The 23,397-nt window shown below is 40.2% G+C and overlaps 1 protein-coding gene across 3 annotated transcripts in view; it reads left to right on the top strand.

Annotated features, from left to right (window-relative positions):
- The window catches only part of hmcn1 (hemicentin 1), a 597,300-nt gene that overhangs the window by 234,397 nt on the left and 339,506 nt on the right, over window positions 1-23,397 (top strand). For all 3 annotated transcript variants that reach the window (XM_072573640.1, XM_072573638.1, XM_072573641.1), the window contains exons 13-15: window positions 9,862-9,989; window positions 15,405-15,518; window positions 21,955-22,113. In XM_072573640.1, coding sequence (XP_072429741.1) covers window positions 9,862-9,989; window positions 15,405-15,518; window positions 21,955-22,113 — 401 coding nt within the window. The remainder of the gene's footprint in view (window positions 1-9,861; window positions 9,990-15,404; window positions 15,519-21,954; window positions 22,114-23,397) is intronic.

The following is a 23,397-nucleotide window of genomic DNA, read 5'->3' as shown; positions in this document are numbered from 1 at the left end:
ACCAGAATTCATTGTCATGGTTACATCAAGTGTGTCTGCAGAGTTGTAAATTTAGACAACTATATTTTAGTTTGTGTTTCAATTCAAATATAACCAGCAGCAAAACTTTTTGTCCTAGACAATGCAAAGACTATTTAAGGTTATGAAACGACTGCTGGAAGGTATTCAAATAAGTGATTTTTAAAAAAGTTATCAACAAAGATAAAATGATTAAAAGTCGGTACAATTAGAATATATTTATAAAGATGAATACTGTCCATTACCATTGCAGGCCGAGCTTGCTTCAAGTTTTCCCTTTCTAAAGTGTAGGGCTGAAAAGTTGATTGTAAAGGAGCTGTGATGACTTTGATTGTCGGATAATTTCTCTCATGTGGTCTGAACAAAACAGATTCTGGGTGAGAATGAAGGCTCATTTTAATTTTCTTTTATGACACTGCAGGTTAGACTGTAAGACAGTAAGTCGTAGGGACAGAGGTAGGCCATTCAATCCATTGTTCAATGAGAGCAAGACTGATCTCGTAATCTTCAACTCCATTTCCCTGCCTATTCCTCATAACATTTGATTAAAAATCTCTGTATCTCAGCCTTGAAAATATTTTACAACTCAGCCTTGAATATATTTTACAACTCAGCCTCAACAGCCCTGTTCAGTAGAGAATTCCACAGATTTATTGCCCTTTGAGAGAAAAAATTCTTCCGCATCTCTGTCTCAATGTGTGACCCTTGAGGTTATGCCGTCTGGTCCTAGATTCTTCCAAAAGTTGAAACAACCTTTCCACATTTACTCTGTCAAGTCTCCAAAGAATCTTGTGTGTTTCAATAAAATCAGAAGTCAAATGACACCAGGTTATCGTCCAACAGGTTTATTTAAAATCAAAAGCTTTCAGAGCACTGATCCTTTGTCACTTCACCTGATGAAGGATCAGAGCTCCAAAAGCTTGAGAGTTGAAAGAAACCTGTTGGGCTCTAACCAGATGGCATGTGACTTCTGACTGTGTCCACCCCAGTCCAACATTGGCGTCTCCACATTATGTTTCAATAAAGTCAACATTCATTTTTGTAAATTCCAACAAGAATAGGTCCAACCTACTCAACCTCCCTATATCAGACAGTTCCTCCATACCGAGGAGGAATGAATTCCTGATGAAGGGCTTTTGCCCAAAATGTCGATTTTCCTGCTCCTCGGATGCTGCCTGACCTGCTGTGCTTTTCCAGCACTATTCTAATCTTGATTCTAATCTCCAGCACTGACAGTACCCACTTCTGCCATACCGAGGATCAGCCTAGTGAATCCTCTCTGGACTACCTCCAATGACAGAATACCTGTCCTTAGATAAGAGACCAAAGCTGTTCACAGTATTCTAGTGGTGGTGTGATTCAAGGTGGCAGTGGAGAAGCAGGGCTGCATGTGAGCTGTTGCCCAGGGACTCATCCAGTCCCACATGATTTCTTTGTTTTTTTTCTTTTTACTTCTGCTCTTTTTCTTTCGTTTTTCTTTTCTTTGGAGCCTTTTCTAGCAGGTTAGTTGGTGAAATCAGCCTGGAAGCTAGAGCAGGCTGTGTGGGGAATGGTGGCTCCCCACAGCAGTTGCAAGCAGCAGCAGATGCGGCTCCTCGCGGTGACTGAGGAGGTGGAGGCAGCAGCAACAAGGATATGCTCCCGCCGTTCAGGGCTGATGGCGGCAGTGATGGCAAAGCTCCTCCAGCGATTGGAGGCAGCGGCAGTTGTGGACTTTTCAAGGTGGCTCCAAAGGCAAGACAACATCTCTGAGGAGGGCAGTCAGATCAACACACTTGGCAAGACAGCAGCGATGGCCCAGTTTGGCGGTGGAGCCAGGGACTCCTGGTTGCAGTATGCATGGAGCTAAGACTGCTGACATGGCATGGTAGCAGCTACAGCAGCAGTTGCTTTGATGCCAGGAGCCAGGACTCCTGGCATCATTGAGGTGGCAATGGAGCCGGGTACTCCTGGTAGTGAGGTGAGTATCGGTTCAGCACGGGACCCAGAAATGGCAGTGGTGTCAGCGAGGTGGCCCCAGTGGTGAAGAAATGGCACCTGAACAATGATGACTTCTGCATTAGTGGGTGAGGTGGTGTGCAGTGCAGGAGTTACTGATGAGCTGGCTCAGGACACTCATAGAGTCAGAGAGATGTACAGCATGGAAACAGACCCTTCGGTCCAACCTGTCCATGCCGACCAGATATCCCAACCCAATCTAGTCCCACCTGCCAGCACCCTGCCTATATCCCTCCAAACCCTTCCTATTTATATACCCATCCAAATGCCTCTTAAATGTTGCAATTGTACCAGCCTCCACCACTTCCTCTGGCAGCTCATTCCATGCACATACCACCCTCTGTGTGAAAATGTTGCCCCTTAGGTCTTGTTTATATCTTTCCCCTCTCACCCTAAACCTATGCCCTCTGCCATCTGCTGCTGCTTGCAACTGCCGTGGGGAGCCACCATTCCCCACACAGCCTACTCTAGCTATTCCTTATCAAAAATGCCACTCCCCCTCCTCTCTTGCCTCCTTTTCTATCCTTCCTGCAGTGTTTATATCCTGGAACATTAAGCTGCCATAAGCTGAGCCATGTTTCTGTAATTGCTATGATATCCCAGTCCCATGTTCCTAACCATGCCCTGAGTTCATCTGCCTTCCCTGTTAGGCTCCTTGCATTGAAATAAATGCAGTTTAATTTATTAGTCCTACCTTGTCCCTGCCTGCCCTGACTGTTTGACTCGCTTCTGTTCTCAACTGCACCCATCTCAGATCGATATCTTTCCTCACTATCTCCCTGGGTCCCATCTACCCACCCCAACCTTACTGGTTTAAATCCTCCCGAGCAGCTGTAGCAAATTTACCTGCCAGCATATTAGTCCCCTTCCAATTTAGGTGCAATCCATCCTCCTTGTGCAGGTCACCTCTACCCCAAAAGAGATTCCAATGATCCAAAAATGTGAATCCTTCTCTCATACACCAGCTCCTCAGCCATGCATTCATCTGCTCTATCCTCCTATTCCTGCCCTCACTAGCTCGTAGCACTGGGAGTAATCCAGATATTACTACCCTCGAGGACCTCCTTTTTAAATTTCTACCTAACTCTCTGTAATCTCCCTTCTGAATCTCAACCTTTTCCCTTCCTATGTCGTTGGTTCCAATGTGGACAATGACCTCTTGCTGGTCCCTACTCCCTGCCTCTTTCAGTTATATCTTTTATCCTTTTTATTCTTAAACTATTCAAAATGGTGTCAGATTGGTCAGCGCATTGAGTTTAGGAGTTGGGAGGTCATGTTACAGGATATTGGTTAGGCAACTTTTGGAATACTGCATGTAATTTTGATCTCCTTGCTATAGGAAGGATATTGTTAAGCTTAAAAGAGTTCAGAAAAGATTCGCAAGGATGTTTCAGGGTTGGAGGGTTTGAACTATAGGGAAAAGCTGAATAGGCTGGGGCTATTTTATCTGGAGTGTTGGAGGCTGAGGGGTGACCTTACAGAGGTCCCGCAGAAAGTGGTGCATGTATGGAATGAACTGCCAGACGTTGTAGTGGAGGCTAGTACAATTGCAAAATTTAGAAGGCACCTGGATGAGTATGTGAATAAGAACAGTTTGGACAGATATGGACCAAATGCTGGCCAATGGGACAATTTAGGATATCTGGTCAGCATGGAGAAGTTGGATCGAAGGGTCTGTTTCTGTGAAGTACCTCTCTATACTCCCAAATCCCTCTTCTGTAGTTTTCTGGAATTGTTCTCAATTATAATATTCATGTCCTCTTCTTATTGTCAAGATGCATAACCTCTGAATTTCCACATTATACTTAAATCAGCAAACCTTTGCTATGAGGAGCTGGCATGAAAGAGAAGCTGAAGCCTGGAATAGACTAATCATTAACCTGGGGCTAATGAATGACGAGCCACCAGAACCAGTTGGCCTGCATCCATGGGTTTTAAATGATGTGGCTGCAGAGATAGTGGAAGCATTGGCCAAAATCTTCAAGAATTTACTACATTCTGGGTGGGTTCTAGTGGATTGAAAAACAGCTCATGTGACATACAAGGTATTACTGAGGCTGTACCAAGAGTGTTGTGCACTCTGGCCATGTATTCCAGGCATTCACCATCCTTTGTGTGAAAAACATGCCTTGCACATCTCTTTTAAACTTCCTGCTTTTCAATGAAAACAAACCCAGTCTATCCAAGCTTTCTTCATAGCTAAAATCCTCCATGTGTGGCAACATCCTTGTCAGCCTTTTCTGTACCCTCTCCAAAGCATCCACATCCTTTTTGTAGTGTGGTGATCAGAACTGTATGCAATATTCCAAATATGGCCTAACTTAAGTTCTATAAAGCTGCAGCATAACTTGTCTATGCCCCTTCCAATGAAGGCAAGCATGTCATAGGTCTTTTTTATAACTATATCTACTTGTGTCGCTGCCTTTAGTGATCTGTGGATCTGCACATGAAGATCCTCTGTATATCAATACTGCTAAGGGTTCTGCGGTTCACTGTATAACTTACATCTGTACTTGACCTTCCAAAATGCATCACATCATATTTGTCTGGATTAAACTCCATCTGCCATATTTCTACTCATGCTTCCAACTGATTTATGTCCTGCTGTATCCTCTGAGAATCGGCTTCACTATCCACAACTCTACCAATCTTTGCATCGTCTGCAAATTATTAATTAGACCAGCTATGTTTTCCTCCAAATCATTTATGTAGACTGCGAACAGCAGAGGTTCCAGCACTGATCCCTTTGTAATACTGTTAGTCACAACCCTCCATTCCGAAAAGCATCCTTCCACCGCTACCCTCTGTTTCCTATGACTAAGATGTGGAGGTGCTGGTGTTGAACTGGGGTGGACAAAGTTAAAAATCACAGAATACGAGGTTATAGTCCAACAAGAGCACTGCTCCTTCAGGTAGCTGTGGAACAAGATCATAAGACACAGAATTTGTAGCAAACAATTACAGTGTTATGCAACTGAAATGATATATTAGGTCTGTTCAATATATTGTTTCAGTTGCATGACATTGTAATCTTTTGCTATAAATTTTGTGTCTTATGATCCTGCTCCACAGCTACCTGATGAAGGAGCAGTGCTCCGAAAGCTAGCACTTCCTTATGACTAAGCCAGTTCTGTGTTCATCTTGCCAGCTCAATTCTGATACCATGTGATTTCACTTTTTTACCAGAAGGTTTTACTGAAGTCCATGAAGACAATATCAACCACTTTTCCCTCATCAATCATCTTCATTACCTCCTCAAAAAAACTCGATCAAGTTAGTGAGGCATGACCTCCCCCAGATTTTATGAAATGCAATTGTACACATTATGTCATATTTATTAGATTTTTCAAGAATGATGGGAGATAATACTGAAACATAGAAAATGCAGGCACAAATGAGGAGTTGAGACTTGGAGCAAATTAGTCTTGATCTTTTTGAATGGTGGGATATGCTTGAGTTGCTAAATGGCCTATTTCCATATCATAATACACAAGATACCTAATCTCAGTTGAGGGATCTATTGAAATGTGTTATGGTGCAGGGGTATGGGGAAAAGATAGGAGATTGGCACTAGGTAATGGAACTGATGTGTGCCAAATGGCATTCTGCACATCCTGAGATTGAGATATTAGAGCAAGAATATTTTTCTTGTGGTCTTATTTCCTATGATCCCTGCTGAAAAGTGATGGTGTGGATCAGATGATAAAATTTGGGGCCAGATGCCTTATAGCTTTTCACCAGATGGACTGCTGATTGGCTGAACTAACACAAAAGGAATGGACATTTGATGGGTCAGATCTGGAAGCTGAACCAGTGGAAAGTGGGGAAGATGATAAATAAACAGTGGATTGTGGGTATAGATTTTATTATTTCTGACAGATGTGCACCTGAAAGGGAGCTTTACTAAAAGTGAGCCTTGCTAATTTACTACAATTGTTGCAACATGCATTCAGCCAAGGTCAATCTGTGGTTTGCGTTTTGGTACCCCAATAGTAATTCTCTAGTGGTGTACCAGGATCAGTTTCAAAACATGTTGATCTTGTTATAGTTGTCTTCAGCTTCACATATGTCACTTGTTAACAAAATGCTAAGTATTTATTCCGAAATGAATCCCAGATTTTAACTAATTATGCTATGTATATTAACATATGCCTACCTCTTAATTCATTAATCTTGGCTCCTAAATCTTGGAGTGGTTAGTCGGCGTTGACATCTCTCATTCAGGTTATCACACTGATGTCTCTGACGAGCAGATGTTCTCACTAAATCAGATAGGATACCAGTAAAACTGCTTCATCATTAGCATTGCAGATGAATGAAGAGTGTATTTCGAATTTATTGGAATACAAAATTTTCCAAAATGACTGTAAAATGTAGGAGTAGAAGAAGGCCATTCAGCCCACTAAGTCTGCTGCACCATAGCTAATCTGAGAATCCTTAATTCCACTTGCCTGTTTTATCCCATAACCCATGATTCTCTTACTGTTAACATTTATCTATCTCAGCTTTGAATACACTTAATGACCCAAGTCAAGAGCCGTCTGTGGTGAAGAATGCTATGAATGCAGTATCCATTGAGAGAAAGACATCCTTCTCATCTCACTCTTAGATTATGCCATCTGGTCCTAGTCTCTCCCACAAGGGGAAACTACCTTTCTGTCAAACTCCCTTAAAATCATGATGTGTCAGGAAGACTTCCTTTCATTCATATAAATTTCAGCAAGTACAAGCCCAAACTAATCAACATCTATCTCCTCATAAGAAAATCCCTCCATGACCAGGGTCAACCTGGTGAACCTTCATTATACTGCCGTCAATGTCAATATATCTTTCTTTAGATAAGGTGACCAAAAATGTTCACCGTATTTGACATGTGGATTGTCTAGTGCTTTGGATATTTTCAGCTAGCCTTGCCTATTTTTGTACTCCATTTAAATAATATTCAGCTCCTCCGTTCTACTTTCCAATGTTCATAACCTCACATTCCCCCATTATGTTCCATCTGCCAAAATTTAGTTTGTAAAACAGAAGTTAAATACATATTTTTTCTGAATGTTTTGAACTGAAATCATATTTCCTAAACAACTGTTATGTGTCCCCATGGCCCATTTATAAAGTTATTTGCCCTAAATGGAAATAAACCATAAAGACAACAATATCCTTCCTTCAGTTCATGAAAATTCAACAGGTCTCAGCTGGGCATTTAATGTGTTACAACTCATGCTCATGTTTTTTGGACTTGAGAGGGAGGAAGTAAAATCTGTCAACGTTCTTGCACCTGGCTGAATCAAGCAACTGCTTCTGGAAAGTCTGTGTGGATGTTGGGAAGAAAACAACAACATATTTAGATCCAAAAAGCAGCCAACTTTCAGTATCTAGGATTAATTGTAAAGAATGGACCCTTAGGAGAGCTTAAGAGTTCAACTGGTATCTGCAGAACGACTGTATCTTGAGACGAGGAGGAGTACATGGAAAGTGAAGCAATTTTTAATGAATGTATTCTGGCAAGCTGAGAGGAAACAGTTTCAGGCACCACGAATGTTAAGCTCTCCTACCAAAGGCTGTTGTTATTCACTGTGTGCTCTAGCAGCCTCTATTGGTTGAAGTCAGGGACTACAGTTCCAGTTGAGGATGGATGTACAATCAAATGCTGTGTCGTTTAGGTTCTCAATGTCTTCATATATTTTGCTTTTTATTGCTAGTCATTGAATAGACTAATATAATGTGTCGAATTATAGATCTTTTAGGAATGGGTCTAAACTTTGTGGATTTATTTCGTGAGCCTGGTTATCCATTTGAGAAGGATCGCAGGTGCCCTTGACAGAGAGGTCAGGTATCATTTGGGAAAGGTCAATTATCATTTGAGACTGTTAAAACTTAGCATAAATGTGTGTTATAAATGTGCATGAACTCACTGAAACTGTGAAACACATTGGAACAGTCGAAAGGGAACTGTCAGAAGTGTCAAGAGGACCCGCCAATAAACAATTGTCAAAACAATCAAAATAATGAAATCTTGCCCTTGCTATTTCACTCTTTTTATATAAGTCTAAGGGCCAGCATTACCAGTTTTGTGCTGTATGTCTGACTTCGAAAATTATTACAGTAGGTTACCTGCCATTTTGCAGTTTAATTGATAGCTCTTATTGGTTATTCATTCTTAAAGTGCAATTTTTCAAGAATATGAGCTTAGTTTTTTTTGATCTACTAAGTTCTGACATTAAATGTATTATATTTGCACTATTTTTATGATTGTTAATACAATAATCTCTATATTATGGTTAAATATTCCACTCTTGATCTGTCAGTTGCACTTTTTTTGTACTCCTATTAGTAAATTGTACCTAATGCAATATGAAGAGAACTGAAAAAGATCATAAAAGAACCATCACTATTCCATTTGTACAGATGCTTTTGAGCTAGCCATTGGGAAACTTGGACAGACTGTTGGTTTGAGTTTGAGGAATAGAAGAAAGGGGTGAAGGGGAAAAAAACCTCAAATTAAGGGACTCCTGGTGGTAGACAGATATAGAACACTAACTCAGTTGTGGGTCAGACAGAATGGTTCTGCCTGAAAAACTGACTAAGGAGGTAGGAGGAATTAATATTAGATATTTGAAGAATTATTGCTGTGGCAACAGAAATTTTAAACATTGTAAATCAAGGGGATCTGTTTTAAATGTTGTTTGCATTTATTTATACATGTTTAAAAACAAACTGTAATCCATGTGACTAGAACTGTCCATGTGAAAACTGAAATTATACCGTAAAAATATCTAGTGACTAATTGTGAAAGTCAAAAAAACTAAATAATAGTTTTGCTATCATAAGTGATAATGTAAGAACAGAATAAAGGTGTTAGGACCCTTGAACCTGTTCCGTCATTCAGTATGATCACTGCAGATCCTTAATCTCAGTTCCACTTGCCCATCTGATCCCCATATGCCTTGATTCCCTTACAGTGAAAATGCCATGAGGTCAATTGATATCTTGAGTATCCAAACAACAGTTCATGAACTTGTCATTTGACCCTCAACACCAAGGGAACTTCATTCAACTTATGTACTATTTCTTTGTTGACTTTCCCTGTATGAGTTTTACAGACATAGGCTGTTAAATAATAAATCTTAAAACAGGAAACCTGGATCTGTTAGTATTTGCAACTTTAAATAAAATAGAGTTTAGTAGGAGCATGAATCTTACTTGTTGAACCTCTTAGCTTCTGAAGTTTAACCTGATCAAATAATTAAAGTTAACATTTTTTTGCTAAATTCAGTTCGTGAACAGCACCTACTCAATGTAATATTAAGCCACACAGAAGGGAAGCCCCAAGTTCATTTTTAGTCTGCAATGAGGTAAACCATTCTATTTATGGCAGAAGCACTGGTTCATCAACTAAACACAGCCTCCTTGAGGGTTTACTGGGGGGAAATGAGCTAGTGATGCTGTTCATGATTCATCACCACTCCGAAAAGCGCATATGTGAATGGAAATATCAGATAGCAACAGCATTGATCAGTTCTAATGATAAGACATCAAACCCCCTCAATCCCAAATGATTGAGCCACTGATGTTCAATAATTAAGATAATACCTGAATAGGACTGCTTGAATCACTTGTTAGCGACACAGCACCAATTGAACCATGCCAGATGTTGTATTAGTCCCGTTAGAAGGTGAAAACAGAACTAAGAAAGGATCTTTCCGTCTGTTCGCTTGTTAATAAAATAATAATTTTGTTTTTGTAATTGGTCTATGTTTTTAAGTGTACAGTGTGCAATAATAAACATGTTTTAACCTAACAAATATGCATCTAATGTATCTCACTATGCTTTGTATTTTAAAGGCATATGCTAAGTAAAGGTGGAAGTCTAATTATTAGACATGCTTCCCAGAAGGATTCTGGAGTTTATACCTGCCTGGCCAGTAACCCTGCAGGGACAGACAGAGAAGCATCCGTTGTCACGTATATAGGTTTGTGTAAAAGTCCTTGCATTTCTATGTGTAACTGTGTAAAGGTCTAAAATGTAACCTCTCTGATCTCACTCCCAAAGTAATCGTACTTTAGCAGTGAATGGTTCAAAAACCTCATCCTACAGAGCTGTGGATCAAATTTTGGATCTAAGTTTCTGCTGGAAGTGGCACCCCATTGGGAATGCAGCATTTATCATTATCTGTAGGCTTAAGATGGATGAGAATGTGTTGCAGGCTGTCAGGGAATTGAAGGCTCCAATTGTGCCACATAATTAAATACAAGAGGATTATGTCATCATTAGCACAATTACAAAGCTGCTTTAGAAACCAGTACTATTTGCTATTTAAGAAATAATGTGGGAGTTAGGATTAAATTCCTTATTGATGATCTGCTAAGCCATTCTGTTGCACCATGAACAGGATCCTTAATTCATCATTGAATGGCTGAACTCATTGTGCCAGAACCAGGTTTGTAAATTTCAACATGATTGGACAGTGTAAATGTTGAATTAATGGTGCAAGTTATGCCCCTCAATGTTCCAACTAATTCTAGTCTCTTAATGTTGCAATTTTCATAGTAGAAAGTTATATTTATTTCTACAGACATCTGAACTATTACCTCTTCTGAGACAAATCCTCAATGTGCCCCTAAAAAAGTGAAAAGTGGCAATTTCATCTCCTCTAATCTTATTCATTATGGTGTAAACTCTAATGCATACAAGCTGAACACTGGTTAGTTTGATGTAGAGTTTGAGAGGACAGGTTGATAAGGAATTGAGGTGTGTCCTATAAACCATGAATGTGCCATACGCTATAATAGTGACATTTAATACCCTATAATAGTGATACTTGACACTTGGTAAATTAATCGCTTATCAGGAATTATTTACTGCCTGGCAGAATTAGCCGTTATTATTTTTTATTTACATATGTATAAATAAAATGAAAAATCATGCACTATTTCAGAGTAATTGAGCATTCCTGAAATGGCTTCTGGAGTTGAGTTTCAAATTACCAATACACCAGGTATATTAGAGCAAAGCATGATTGGATAATGCAGTGCTTTTATTTTATTGAATGTTATAAGCAACTTGAATATTCTGTGCAATGGGCAGTTAAGTTTCTGATAATGTTTGTTCCTCATTCAGGAATTCAAATATATGATTGACAAAGTATTCAGAATATGATACCAATGACTGTCCAACCAACTTTCATTACCACTCTATCAGTAAGGTATTCATGCAGTTCAGACTTCTGTCTAACCAGGGAGATATCTAAACTGCATGAATATCTGATCCTTTCTAATGCAACAAAAGTCATAAAGACTACTTTGAACTTCAAGTTGTAAATTTGCTCACTGAGCTGGCAGGTTTGTTTTCAGATGTTTTGTTACCATGCTAGGTAACATCATCAGTGAGTCTCCACTGAAGCGCTAGTATTTTGTCCTGCTTTCTATTTATGTGTCTTAGTGGGTCATGTCTTTTGGTGGCTAGTTGGTATTCAGGTATCCCGCCTAGTTTTCTGCCCGTTTGTCTGAAGAAGTGTTTGTTACAGTCCTTGCGTAGTATTTCGTAAATGATATTAGTTTTGCTGGTTGTTGGTATAGGATCCTTTAGGTTCATCAGTAGCTGTTTCAGTGTTTTGGTAGGTTTGTGGGCTACCATGATGCCAAACCTACCAACCTACCAACTAGCCACCAAAAGACAAGACCCACTATCACTAGTATCCTTCTATACAGATGAAGAAGGACATCACTTTGACTGGGATAACGCATCCAACCGAGGACAGGCTAAACAGAGAAATGCACGGGAATTCCTAGAGGGCTGACATTCAAACCAGAACTCCATCAATAAACACATCGATTTGGACCCCATTCACCATCCTTTAAAAAAAAATCTGGAAATCATATCACGCACCTTAAGAGACCAAGACACATAAATAGAAAGTGGGAAAGAATACCAGCGCTTCAGTGGAGGCTCACTGATGTTGTTAAGATTAGAATGTTGCTGGCAAAGCACAGCAAGTCAGGCACCATCCCAGGAGCAGGAAAATCGACATTTTGGGCAAAAGCCCTTCATCAGGAATTTTGCCCGAAATGTCGATTTTCATGCTCGTCGGATGCTGCCTGACCTGCTGTGCTTTTCCAGCACCACTTTAATCTTCTGCAGTACCCACTTCTGCCTCACTGATGATATTACCTAGCATGGTGAGGAAATGTCTGTAAACAAACCTGCCAGCTCAGCGAGCAAACTTACAACCTGGAGTTCAACCTGAGCTACATATTTTCTCAAAAATCATACTGCTTTGAGCTAAATTTGGAGCAGGTTGCAGTTATCTTTCTAAGGAATGTTGGTTAGGCCAGTTGATGTCTCGTCTCAGAATGCGCTGAACTGTTCCAACCAATGGTGCCTCAAAATTATGATGTATCGCTCTCGATTTCATAGGATCTTAATTTGCATGGGCCAAAGAGGTGAAAGAAATATTGGGGAAATTCATTTAAAAGTAGGTAGTTAGGGTCTGAAAAACATTAAAAGTAGTTTAAGATTTGAATTTGAATGAGAATCTTGCCTTAAATTTTCTGGGCTGGATTTTACAGGGAACAGCACTGGGTCCTGGCTAAATGTTCAGTATGGAACTCACCCCATTGGCTGCCTTGCAGCAACTTATTGCTGGGAGTAGTGTTTAGATTAGATTCCCTACAGAGTGGAAACAGGCCATTTGGCCCAACAAGTCTGCACTGACCCTTCGAAGAGTAACCCATCCGGACCCATTTCCCTCTGACTAATGCACCTAACACTATGGGTAATTTAGCGTGGCCAATGCACCTGACCTGCACATCTTTGGATTGTGGGAGGAAACTGGAGTAAACCCATGCAGACACAGGGAGAATGCACAAACTCCACACAGACAGTTGCCCAAGGCTGGAATTGAACCCAGGTCTTTGATGCTGTGAGACTGCAGTGCTAACTACTGAGCCACTGTGTTAATTGCCTTATTGTAAGGCTGCTACCCTTCTCTTTGGCAAAGGGTCCTGGAGATTTACTGGATTATCTGGCAACTCTGCAACCCACCAAAGCCAGTGGAACATCCAAAGGCAATTCCACTACATTACACTGAGGAGCCCATGTAAGTCTAGGGTTGGGGTCTTGACAAGAAGGTAAAAGTGGAGGGTGTTACTTTAAGTCACAAGTTTGTAACTTTAATTCTGCTACTTACTCAGAAATCTCAGACAAGTAAGTACTGAAATAATTATTTAAACTTTACCACATGTAGCAACCAAACTAAGACCCCTCGAGTAATCAAGTTAAGCCTTACAACTCTAATTGTGGAACTTGGCCAGGATTCCAACCAACAGTGTCTTTCTCTGGAAGTGTTCAAAGTTCAATCCTTATGCAGTGTTGTTCTTCGAAGTTCTGCCACTGAATTGTTCTGGTGTTGAATTTTTATAAAATTTTCTCTCTTTTAAGTTTGTTGTGTAACATTGTGGATGATTCAATAGATTATTTCACCCTCAACATTGATTACTGTTTTGGAGACCTCAAGTTGTAGTTTGCCAAGCTCCAAGGCTGGAAGAAGCCAGCAAGCCAGGCAGCATCAGGAGGTGGAGAAGTCAATGTTTCAGGTGTGAACTTCCCTCAGGAGGTTCTCCACCTGCTGATGCTGCCTGGCTTGCTATGTTCTTCCAGCTTCCTGCTTGTCTAACTTGGATTCCAGCATCTGCAGGTTTTTTTTGGCTCTAACCTTATCAGAAGCAGCTCCCCATTCCTTGTTACTTTCAAGGCTAACTATTTGTTTAGAAGACAGCTTTTCCTGCAATTAATCATTTTATTTCAGGACATTCCTTCTGCAGGCAATCTTAATTACCCATTTATCATGAGGCAGCAAATGATCAAGCTGAGTTGTCTCCTGCCTCCCAGGAAACAGCCTGTCTTTGCTGTTTCATCTCCTCCTTCTGAGGGACGGCAAATTCACATGTTGCTTTTAATTCTTTTATTACAGCTTCTCCTTGCCCTTTCATCTCATGAAACATTTGTTCCATACAGAGTCATTGCTGATTCTTTGTGTGTAACAGTTTATCGTTGTTCACCCTTTCAATCCATGAAGTTATTGACATTGTAAAGCTTACATTGTAACAAGGGGGTGTGGGAGCCAATTCAAAAGACCAGGAGGAAGCGTTAAAAAAGGGAATGACCTTAAAGTAGGTTGTTTCTGTCAAACCCAGAGGGCCGACAAGTGAAATTCCCCACCACCAACTTGCCTGAATCCGATCCACACAGCGAAAGTTGCCAAGGGTTCATGTATGATTAGGTGTTCCCTGCTATGCATAAAATATTGATGGCAGCAGGATAAGGTGTTTAAGGGACATTAATTGGGTACTTAAAGGCATCAATAGGCTGAAGAATGGGAGAGCAACTCTTCACCTCCTTGTCCTTTATAACATTGCAGTTAGATTGTGGCATACAGATAAGTAGCAGGAAGTTCACCCATTGGATTATAGAATCATAGATTTCCACAGCATGGAAGCAGGCCATTTGGCTCATCGCATCCACACCAACCCTCCAAAGAGCATCCCATCCAGACCCACTGTATCCCTGTAATGCAGTAATCCCTGTAATCCCATGGCTAACCTACCTAATTTACACATCCCTGGATGCTATGGGCAATCTAGCATGGCCAGTCCACCTAACCTGCAAATTCGAATCATGTGAGGAGACCAAAGGATACCTACGCAGATACAGGGATAATAAACTCAACACAGGCAGTCACCCAGGGATGGAATCAAATCTGGTATTATGGGGCAGCAGTACTAACCACTGAACTACTGTGCCACCCTGAGATTTCTCCAGTCATTCCGTATCATAGCTTTTTTGACAAAAAATTTGCATTGATTTCTTATTTCACATCATGTTTGAGTTTTATTCTCGAGATACCAAATGTATCTAACCTGTTATTGGGGAAAATTCAATTCTGGTAGTTTGTTTCTTTGTTCAGATTGTAAACTTGTGTGTCTATTTGTAAATTAAAAATAACTTGTTAATACAAACTGTCAGTTGGGCTGAGATTCAAATAAAATTGCTTATGGACTACCTGAAGATGGTTTATGTACTGTGATTTTGTCCTTGAGTTATATTATTCATGGTCAGAAGTCACATAACACCAGGTTATCGTCCAACAGGTTTATTTGAAATCACAGGCTTTTGAAGCAAATAAAACTGTTGCACTCGAGTATCGTGTGACTTCTAACCTTGTCCACTCTAGTCCAACACCAACATCTCCACATTATATTATTCAGTAAAGAATGAGTAGATTTATGTCTCTAACGACAATTTCATAGAGGTTGAAAAGAGGTTGATTTAAATTTTATATTCAGAAAAATGTTCATGTAGGCATTATAATTTGTCATTTTCTTCTCAGAGGCACCAAAGGTCACTGTTGTCCGAAAGGAAATCCTAATTGGCCTGGGTGACACTTCAGTTCTGGAATGCAAAACCACTGGTATTCCAGAGCCAGAGGTCAAATGGTTCAAAGGTAAGAGGAGCAACTGAATTGTAACATGCTATGGAGTTCTATACTTTGGAGAAGGTGGTTGGAAGTGTGTCCTTAAGAGCTGCTTGCATTGCTGGTGCAAATTTATTGTAATCAGAAAATAGCATGGAATAATTGATTATCCATCTGTAAATAAGAGGTTTGAGGATTTTGAAAGGTGTTTTCAAGTGCTTGCAGTTATGCGAAGTTTGCTTCAGCCCTGTTTATAGTACTTTTGATTCACTTTGATAGCTACTTATAATGATACATAAAATGCCCTTCACACTATCAATCTGTTGGATCAGTCTTGCCATAAAGAATTGTCCTTGCATTCAGTTCCCTGGGTATACTTGAAAATTTGCTTTTCATTTGTTTTTACTCTGTAAAATAATCTTCCTACTTGTTTATCCTGGAGCCCTGAAAGGATGAAGTTTCATAAACCTATCCACCTTTACCGCCATCAATCTGTCGTCAACTATTTTAGCAGAATACTAATCAGATTCCCCCTTAAAGTGTGTTAGAAATGGCACAAATAGCACAATTTTTAAAAAAAATTTCTAATCAACCTCTGGAGCAGATGAAACTTGAACCTGGGTTTCTTGGTCCAAGAACAGGGACATTACTGCCATGCCATAAGAGGGTCTTTGTACAATATTCTTTTCTCCCTTTGCTGATTGTCTCCATGTGGTGATTGCCCAAATAGTCCAGGTGAAACCTTCCAAAAGATGTAATGAAGTTGAAGATGTTTAACTGAGATTTGGTTTCTTCTTTATTTAATTTTGAAAATTTCTGATGACATTTAGTTGATGGGAACAGGAAACCTGCTTTTTCAATTAAAGATAGTGATGGAGTCTGTCTGAGGGAGAATGGATTTAACTTATTCTCTGGGCCAAGATGAACAGCTGTAAGGGTTGCTACAGGGCAAAAGGAAGTTTGTTTCTATCTTTGCTTATTGTGAAATTTGAAGGGTCAACTAAAGCCAGGCCGAATGCTATACTTTGACTTGGCATCATGGCCACTTTTGTACCATCTTTAACTTCCTCATTTTCAGAAGCTTCTGCTTCTCTTGGGCAAAATTGCAGCAGCTCCCAACTTGCTTGCTGTCTCCTGGATGCAATGTGTCACTGGGCATTGATCTCACATCTTAATGGGGGCGTTTACATTTAAAACATATTCGGAGCACAAGGCAGTTCAGGTGTGGAGTTGGCCCAGAAGGTAAGCATGTTTCTGATCCTGCTTTCAAAATCCACCATATCAATATTAGAAGTTGATTGATGGTAGATCTTATTTAAATAATTAAACATCTGCAAGTTATTATTCAGTTAAAAGCTTAAGAACTATTACAAAAGCAAAGATTCTGTGGACACTGGAAATTGGAACTAGAACTAGAAAATACTGCAGACTCTCAGCATGTCAAGCAAGATCTACAGAGAGAAACAGAGTTCATGTTTCAGGTTGATAAATTTTCATCAGAACTAATAAAAAGTGTTCCACTTTTATGAAAATAAGACTTTTTTAAAAACAAGTGACAATGCTGTTGGTAACAGGATACTGTATACAGGATTCTTTGTTATTTATATTTTAGACTAACTGGAAAGTGGATTGTATAACTAACATGTTTACAATCCTACTTTTAATTCTATCCAGCATTCCTACCAAACTAGGTTTGAAAAAGACAAATTTCAGCCTGGAGTCTGGTTACTAGGGGTGTGCCACAAGGATCTGTTTTGGGACCACTGCTGTTTGTCATTTATATAAATGACTTGAATGCAAGCATAGGTGGGTGGGTTAGTAAGTTTGCAGATAACACTAAAGTCATTTGAGGGGTGGCCATAGTGGAAGAATGTTGCAGGTTGCAGGGGGACTTGGATAATCTGCAGAATTGGGCGGAGAGATTGCAAATGGAGTTCAGTGCAGATAAACGTGAGGTGATTCATTTTGGGAGGAATAACAGGAAGGCAGAATACTGGGTCAATGGAAAGATTCTTGGTAGCATGGATGTGCACAGGGATCTTTATGTCCATGTACATAAATCCATGAAAGTTGCTACCAAGGTTGATAATGCTATGAAGAAGTCATATGGTGTGTTAGGTTTTGTTGGAAGAAGGATTGAGTTCCGGTGCTGTGATATCATGCTGCAGCTGTACAAGACGCTAGTATGGCCTCACTTGGAATATTTTGTACAGTTCTGGTCGTTCCATTGCAGGACGGATGTGGAAGCATTGGGAAAGGTGCAGAGGAGATTTTCCCGATCTGGAGGGAAGATTGTATGAGGAAAGGCTGAGGGACTTGGGTCTGCTCTCATTGGAGAGAAGAAGGCTAAGAGGGGATTTAATAGAGACGTACAAGATGATCAGAGGATTAGATAGGGTGGACAGTGAGAGTCTTTTCTGAGGATGATGACGTCAGCTTGTACGAGGGGACATAGCTGCAAATTGAGGGGTGATAGATTTAAGACAGATGTCAGGGGTAAGTTCTTTACTCAGAGAGTGGTAAGGGCATGGAATGTCCTACCTGCCAATGTAGTTAACCCAGCCACATTAGGGGCATTTAAACAATCCTTGGATAAGCACATGGATGATAATGGGATAGTTTAGGGGGATGGGCTTAGATTAATTTACAGGTCGGCACAACATCGAGGGCAGAAGGGCATGTTCTGCGCTGTATTGTTCTGTGTTCTATGAATGATGCTGACAGTGGGGTAAGTGTGAAATTTGCAGTGTCATGTATAGTGGTACTTGGTGGGACATGGCTATTTAGACTTTCCTGCAGAAGTGGTGCTAGTTTTCTCCTGCAAGGGGCAAGATTCTCTGCTTGTAGGAAGTGAGGAGCCTAATGCCAGGTACCCCTCTACTATCCTGGCTCTTTCTGTGATATTTTGCCTGCTTTTTCCAGTAATAGGTGAAGGGGAGAGGATTCAGTGAATGTATCTGACGCAGCAGTTACTCCTGATATCGGAGGTCAAAGGTTGATGAGGTGTTCAGATGGAGTGTGGAGACAGTATAAAGGCTATGCAGGGCTGGTGTTGTTAGAGGGTGAGGGGCTGGGGTGGGAGTGGAATGAGAGCGAAAACGAGAAGAATCTGCTTGCAATTGTGACAGTGGCAGTGTAGGGGGTAGGTGCAGTACCAGAGACAGTAAGTGTAAAGAAGCAGAGAGAAAAGTGTAGTACTTTGCCTGGCAGAATGGAAAAGATCATTGGCCACCTATTAGCCATTAGACCATAGAAACAACACTGACCCAGGTGGTCTTCTTGGACCGGCATGCTTGGGTCTTGAGGTGTGGACTACTCTGTGGTCTTCCAGGGAGAGGAATGTTCTCCTTTGGAACAGATCCCTAACAGAAAATCAGTGAGAATTTCCCCTTGTCTGACATCTTTGGAGTGACTGCCCACCATTGAGCATGGCAGCTTCGGAATGCTAGTCCAGGTACACATCGGCTTGGGCTTTGGGGTGCTGGTCTTTGTAGGATTCCTGGTGAGCAGCGTTCTGGGAATGGTGGTTGATAGACTCAGGCTAGAATTGGGCTAGAGGGGTGCCATGGAGGTGGAATAGCTGGTTTATGAAGTGGGTTTGTTAAGATGCAGTGAGAAAACCTGCTAGGCCTCACCGATAGAAGCCTTCAGTGAAGCTAGACAAAAAAACTTGAGATTCAGTCCAACATCTTTATTAAAACCTTTTAACTTTTATCAGTCCACCAGCCCCACTTGTAAGCTCTGTCCCTTTTATGTCTTAGCCACTTCCAGCATTAAGAGAAAGTGAGGACTGCAGATGCTGGAGATCAGAGTCAAGAGTGTAGTGCTGGAAAAGCACAGCAGGTCAAGCAGTATTCAGGGAGCAGGAGAATCATCATTTCAGACATAAGCCCTTTATCAAGAAGGGCTTCAGGCATGAGCCCTTTATCTGGAAGGACTTCAGGCATAAGTCCTTCCTGATGAAGGGCTTATGCCTGAAACGTCAATTCTCCTGCTGCTCGGATGCTGCCTGACCTGCTGTGCTTTTCCAGCATCACACTCTCCACTTCCAGCATTTCTCTAGATGAGTGGACAAATGAGGTTCTGCTATATGTTTTAAAAAACAGATATCAGCTGTGGCTAGGGGTGAATGAACTACTGACCATCCTGAAGCTCAATGGTACTTCAAGTGATTTTCAAAACATTGGGCTGAATATTACCAAATAAACCAGCAGCAAAAGTGCTTCCCACTGCCATGACCATTTTGGGATTTGCATCACAAAAGCTGAAGGCCTGGAGGAGCAAAAGGCTTGCTGGAGCCACCAGGTACCTGTCAGACTTCCATGTTGGGGAATTGTTGCCAAATAGTTTCTCTCCATTGCCTGGTAAAATAACAAACTGCATATAAATTAAGTAATGATGAGATGTTAATGCATGTAAGTAGGCCTCTTGCCACTCTTTTTGTTTGGTGAGATTCTCAACTTGCTGTTAAATTGGACGTTTTCTCTAGACATTTTTCTGATCTTGCCATGATTTTCCAACTGACTGGCCATTGCTCGCTCCATGCAGGAACTGGGTAGATTCTACCCACTGATTTAAGTTGTCTTGGAAGCTAGCTCTAAGTTTGTCTCCAAAGTGTGATAATGCATTAGGTTTGTTATGGACCAGGCCAGATACCCTCAAAACATTTCAAGAAAGTAACACAGATCCTAACTTTGCTAGTTGTTTTAAGCAGGTGTAACACAGATATTCCAGGAAAGATGCAGCTGATGAAACTCCTTAGGTTTAAAGAAAGCTAAGTAGATTTTTTTCCTCAGATGGTGATGGCTAGCTTGAGGGGACATAGTTTAAATTGAGGGATGCTAGATATAGGACAGATGTCAGAGGTGGTTTCTTTACTCAGCGAGTAGTAGTGGCATGCAACAGTAGTTGACTCACCAACTTTAAGGACATTTAAATGGTCATTGGATAAACATATGGATTAAAATGGAATAGTGTAGGATAGGTAGGCTTCAGGTTGGTTCCACAAGTCGGCGCAGTGTCAAAAGCCGAAGGGCCTGTAATCGCACTGCCATGTTCTATGTTCTAAAACAGAACTTATTTACAAGATTATCAAATGAAACACAAACAAAAGAGAACAGAATAATGAATAACCTAACCTATCTGAAAACCCAACAGATTATCCCAATTTAATGATGCTGTTCCAATACTTGCAAAAATCTCCATAAACACTCCTTGGCACAAAAGGTAAAATCAAACCCAGAGTCTTACAAGAGAGAAGGCAGAGAAAGAGTACTAGAATGGACCTGCTTCTTTGGGTCCAGCAGCTTCAAAAACACTATAGTACTAAAACCAAACCAAAGCCGAGGTAGGCTGAGCTGAGAGAACTGGCTGCTCCCCTTTTCATTGTACAAGTGTTTTTTTTAAACGTAAAAGCCTTTTGCCTGAGGCAGTACCTATTAGCTATAATCAAACTGGCCCTAAGACCCATCCAAACACAGACTTCTCAGAGTCTGTGTCTTTTACGACCTCTCTGGAAAACAATCCAAGGACAACATAACCTTGTTAAAGGAGCAGCATTGTCACTAGTTCCAAAAAAGAGTCATCTTCGACTCAAAACTTATCTCCTGCTTCTCATTGCAATTTTGCCAGAGCTGCTGGGTTTTTTTCTAGCACAATTTTATATCAGATTTTTGCCATCTGCAGTACATTTCATGATGCATTCGGTTAATGCTTTAATGGACTTCTGCATTGCACTGTCTGCCTGTTTCTTTATAATCATGTGTGTCCAATAAAGCTACCCAGGAACAGTTTGATTGAAAAATATACACTGAAGATCAGATTTGCTCCCAGCACAAAAACTTCATGACAGCAGCTCAAATAAATATAAGCCATTGTTTCATTGTCACAAGATTACAACTTTTATGATTGACTTATATTGGTTTACAAGATAGAAATTTGCTGCAATTAATGTCTTTATTATCTCTTAGCATTTTGATAAATGTGAAGATTTTTATTATGATTCATGAAGCATTTTAAAATATTTTTAACTAGGCTTGTGAAAACTAAGACAGCTCTGTGTCTTCTGTTAACAGGGACGGTTTTGACAGACTTACTAGTGGAAAGCAGGCAATTGACGGCCAAATATTTGTTGCCAAACTTTGTAATCATTTATCCACAAAGATTTGATGAAAGCAAATTAGAGTGAAAGTTTCAGGCTTCATGGGTCTAACTACAATGCTGGACTAACATGCTGCCAAATTTGCAATAACCTTGGTGCTGGTGTAACTAGTGAAACACATGCTAACTATAGAATAGATGCACTATAATTCTTCCTTTAGATAAGAGTCTTCTCGCTTTTAGCCAATTCAGATATGCCAAAACACTAATTGTACAATTACATAATTGTCTAACAGAAGTTGCAACTAATATGTAATGATTCTCTGCCTGTTAACATATTTATTTGTTTACATTTCTATGACTTCAGGTGACCTTGAGCTGAGTCCTTCTAATTTTCTGAGCATTGATAGTCATCAAGGTATTCTGAAGATTCAGGGAACACAGGATCTGGATGCAGGAGACTATACCTGTGTGGCCGTGAATGATGCAGGAAGAGCATCTGGTCAGGTCACATTGGATGTCGGTTGTAGGTTTCTATAACAAATTCATTGTTTGCTTTAATTAACATTTCAGTGCTGTCACAAGCTTTATAATTTTCTTTCCTTCCCCATTTCACTTCTACTGGTGTTGATTTCAATTTTCAAAGATTATTTTCCTCAAGCCATTCATCCTCCTTGTGTCTGCCTGGGTTTCCTTCAGGTGCTCCGGTTTCCTCCCACAATCCAAAGATGTGTAGATTCGGTGAATTGGCTGTGCTACGTTGCCCATAGTGTTCAGGGGTGTGTAGGTTAGATGCATTAGTCTTGGGTAAATGTAGAGTAGTTGGGGAATGAGTCTGGGTGAGTTACTCTTTGGAGGTTCACTGTGGACTTGTTAGGCCTAACAGCCTGTTTCCACGCTGTAGGGATTCTAAAAAAAAATACCCAAAATTCACTTGCCCATAGTTTGCTTCCAAAATGCTCATTGAGATATTTAAATTAGTATGCACAATTTTATGAGTACAATGAAGTCAGAAATCCTAAAACTTTGCAAAAATTCCACATTTCCAAGGAATATTTCGCCACAATATGTTTCCACAGAAGTTAGACAGCTTTTGATGATATTGTCCAATTTTGTTTTACGTCACTTTAACTTTTGGATAGGTTAACTTCTGGAAGAAAACAAATCTAAGAATCAACTGGTTTCTGAAAACACCATAGTACAGCAAGTTGATATGCATCTTGAAGTCAAAGATTATTAGATATTTACATTAAAAAAGTATGCCGTGCTATTAACAGATGAAGATTGATTGTATGAAGGATAGTAAGCATTTTATATTAATCGCATTTTAGAAAAGAAGCTTTGAAATTAAGGGATGCTAGAGAAGGCAGAAAAGCTTATTTCTGATTTGAATTCAATCTGATTTATGCAGGAATTGCCTATTTTGTTAAGTAACATTTAAGCACGAGGCCAGGATAGCACCTAAAATTTATAACTGTACTGCAGAATTTCAAATCACTGTGAGCATAACCATAGAGGAGCTGCTAGTTCCAAAATGAGATAAAAGAATTAGAAAAGATCATTTGCTTCATCAAAGTTTATCCTTCCTATTACACCACCCATCTTCATCCAAACACTCTGAATATTCTTCTCATGTATCAAACTGTGAACATTTGTCGTATCTTCTGCCTCGTCATTAACAATGACATTTTGAGACTCACTGGTCTTCACAAGTGCAATGTGAATTGAGGAGAATTATTGTCAATTATGTTGGAAGTCTTTTTGTCTGATCAAAAGTTACATTTATCTCTGTCACTACTCTGTGCATGTG

This window comes from Chiloscyllium punctatum, chromosome 7 (genome assembly GCF_047496795.1).
Source record: "Chiloscyllium punctatum isolate Juve2018m chromosome 7, sChiPun1.3, whole genome shotgun sequence".
Lineage (NCBI taxonomy): Eukaryota > Metazoa > Chordata > Chondrichthyes > Orectolobiformes > Hemiscylliidae > Chiloscyllium > Chiloscyllium punctatum.
Note: the sequence above shows the minus strand (reverse complement) of the source record. Positions and strands in the feature narration are given on the sequence as shown.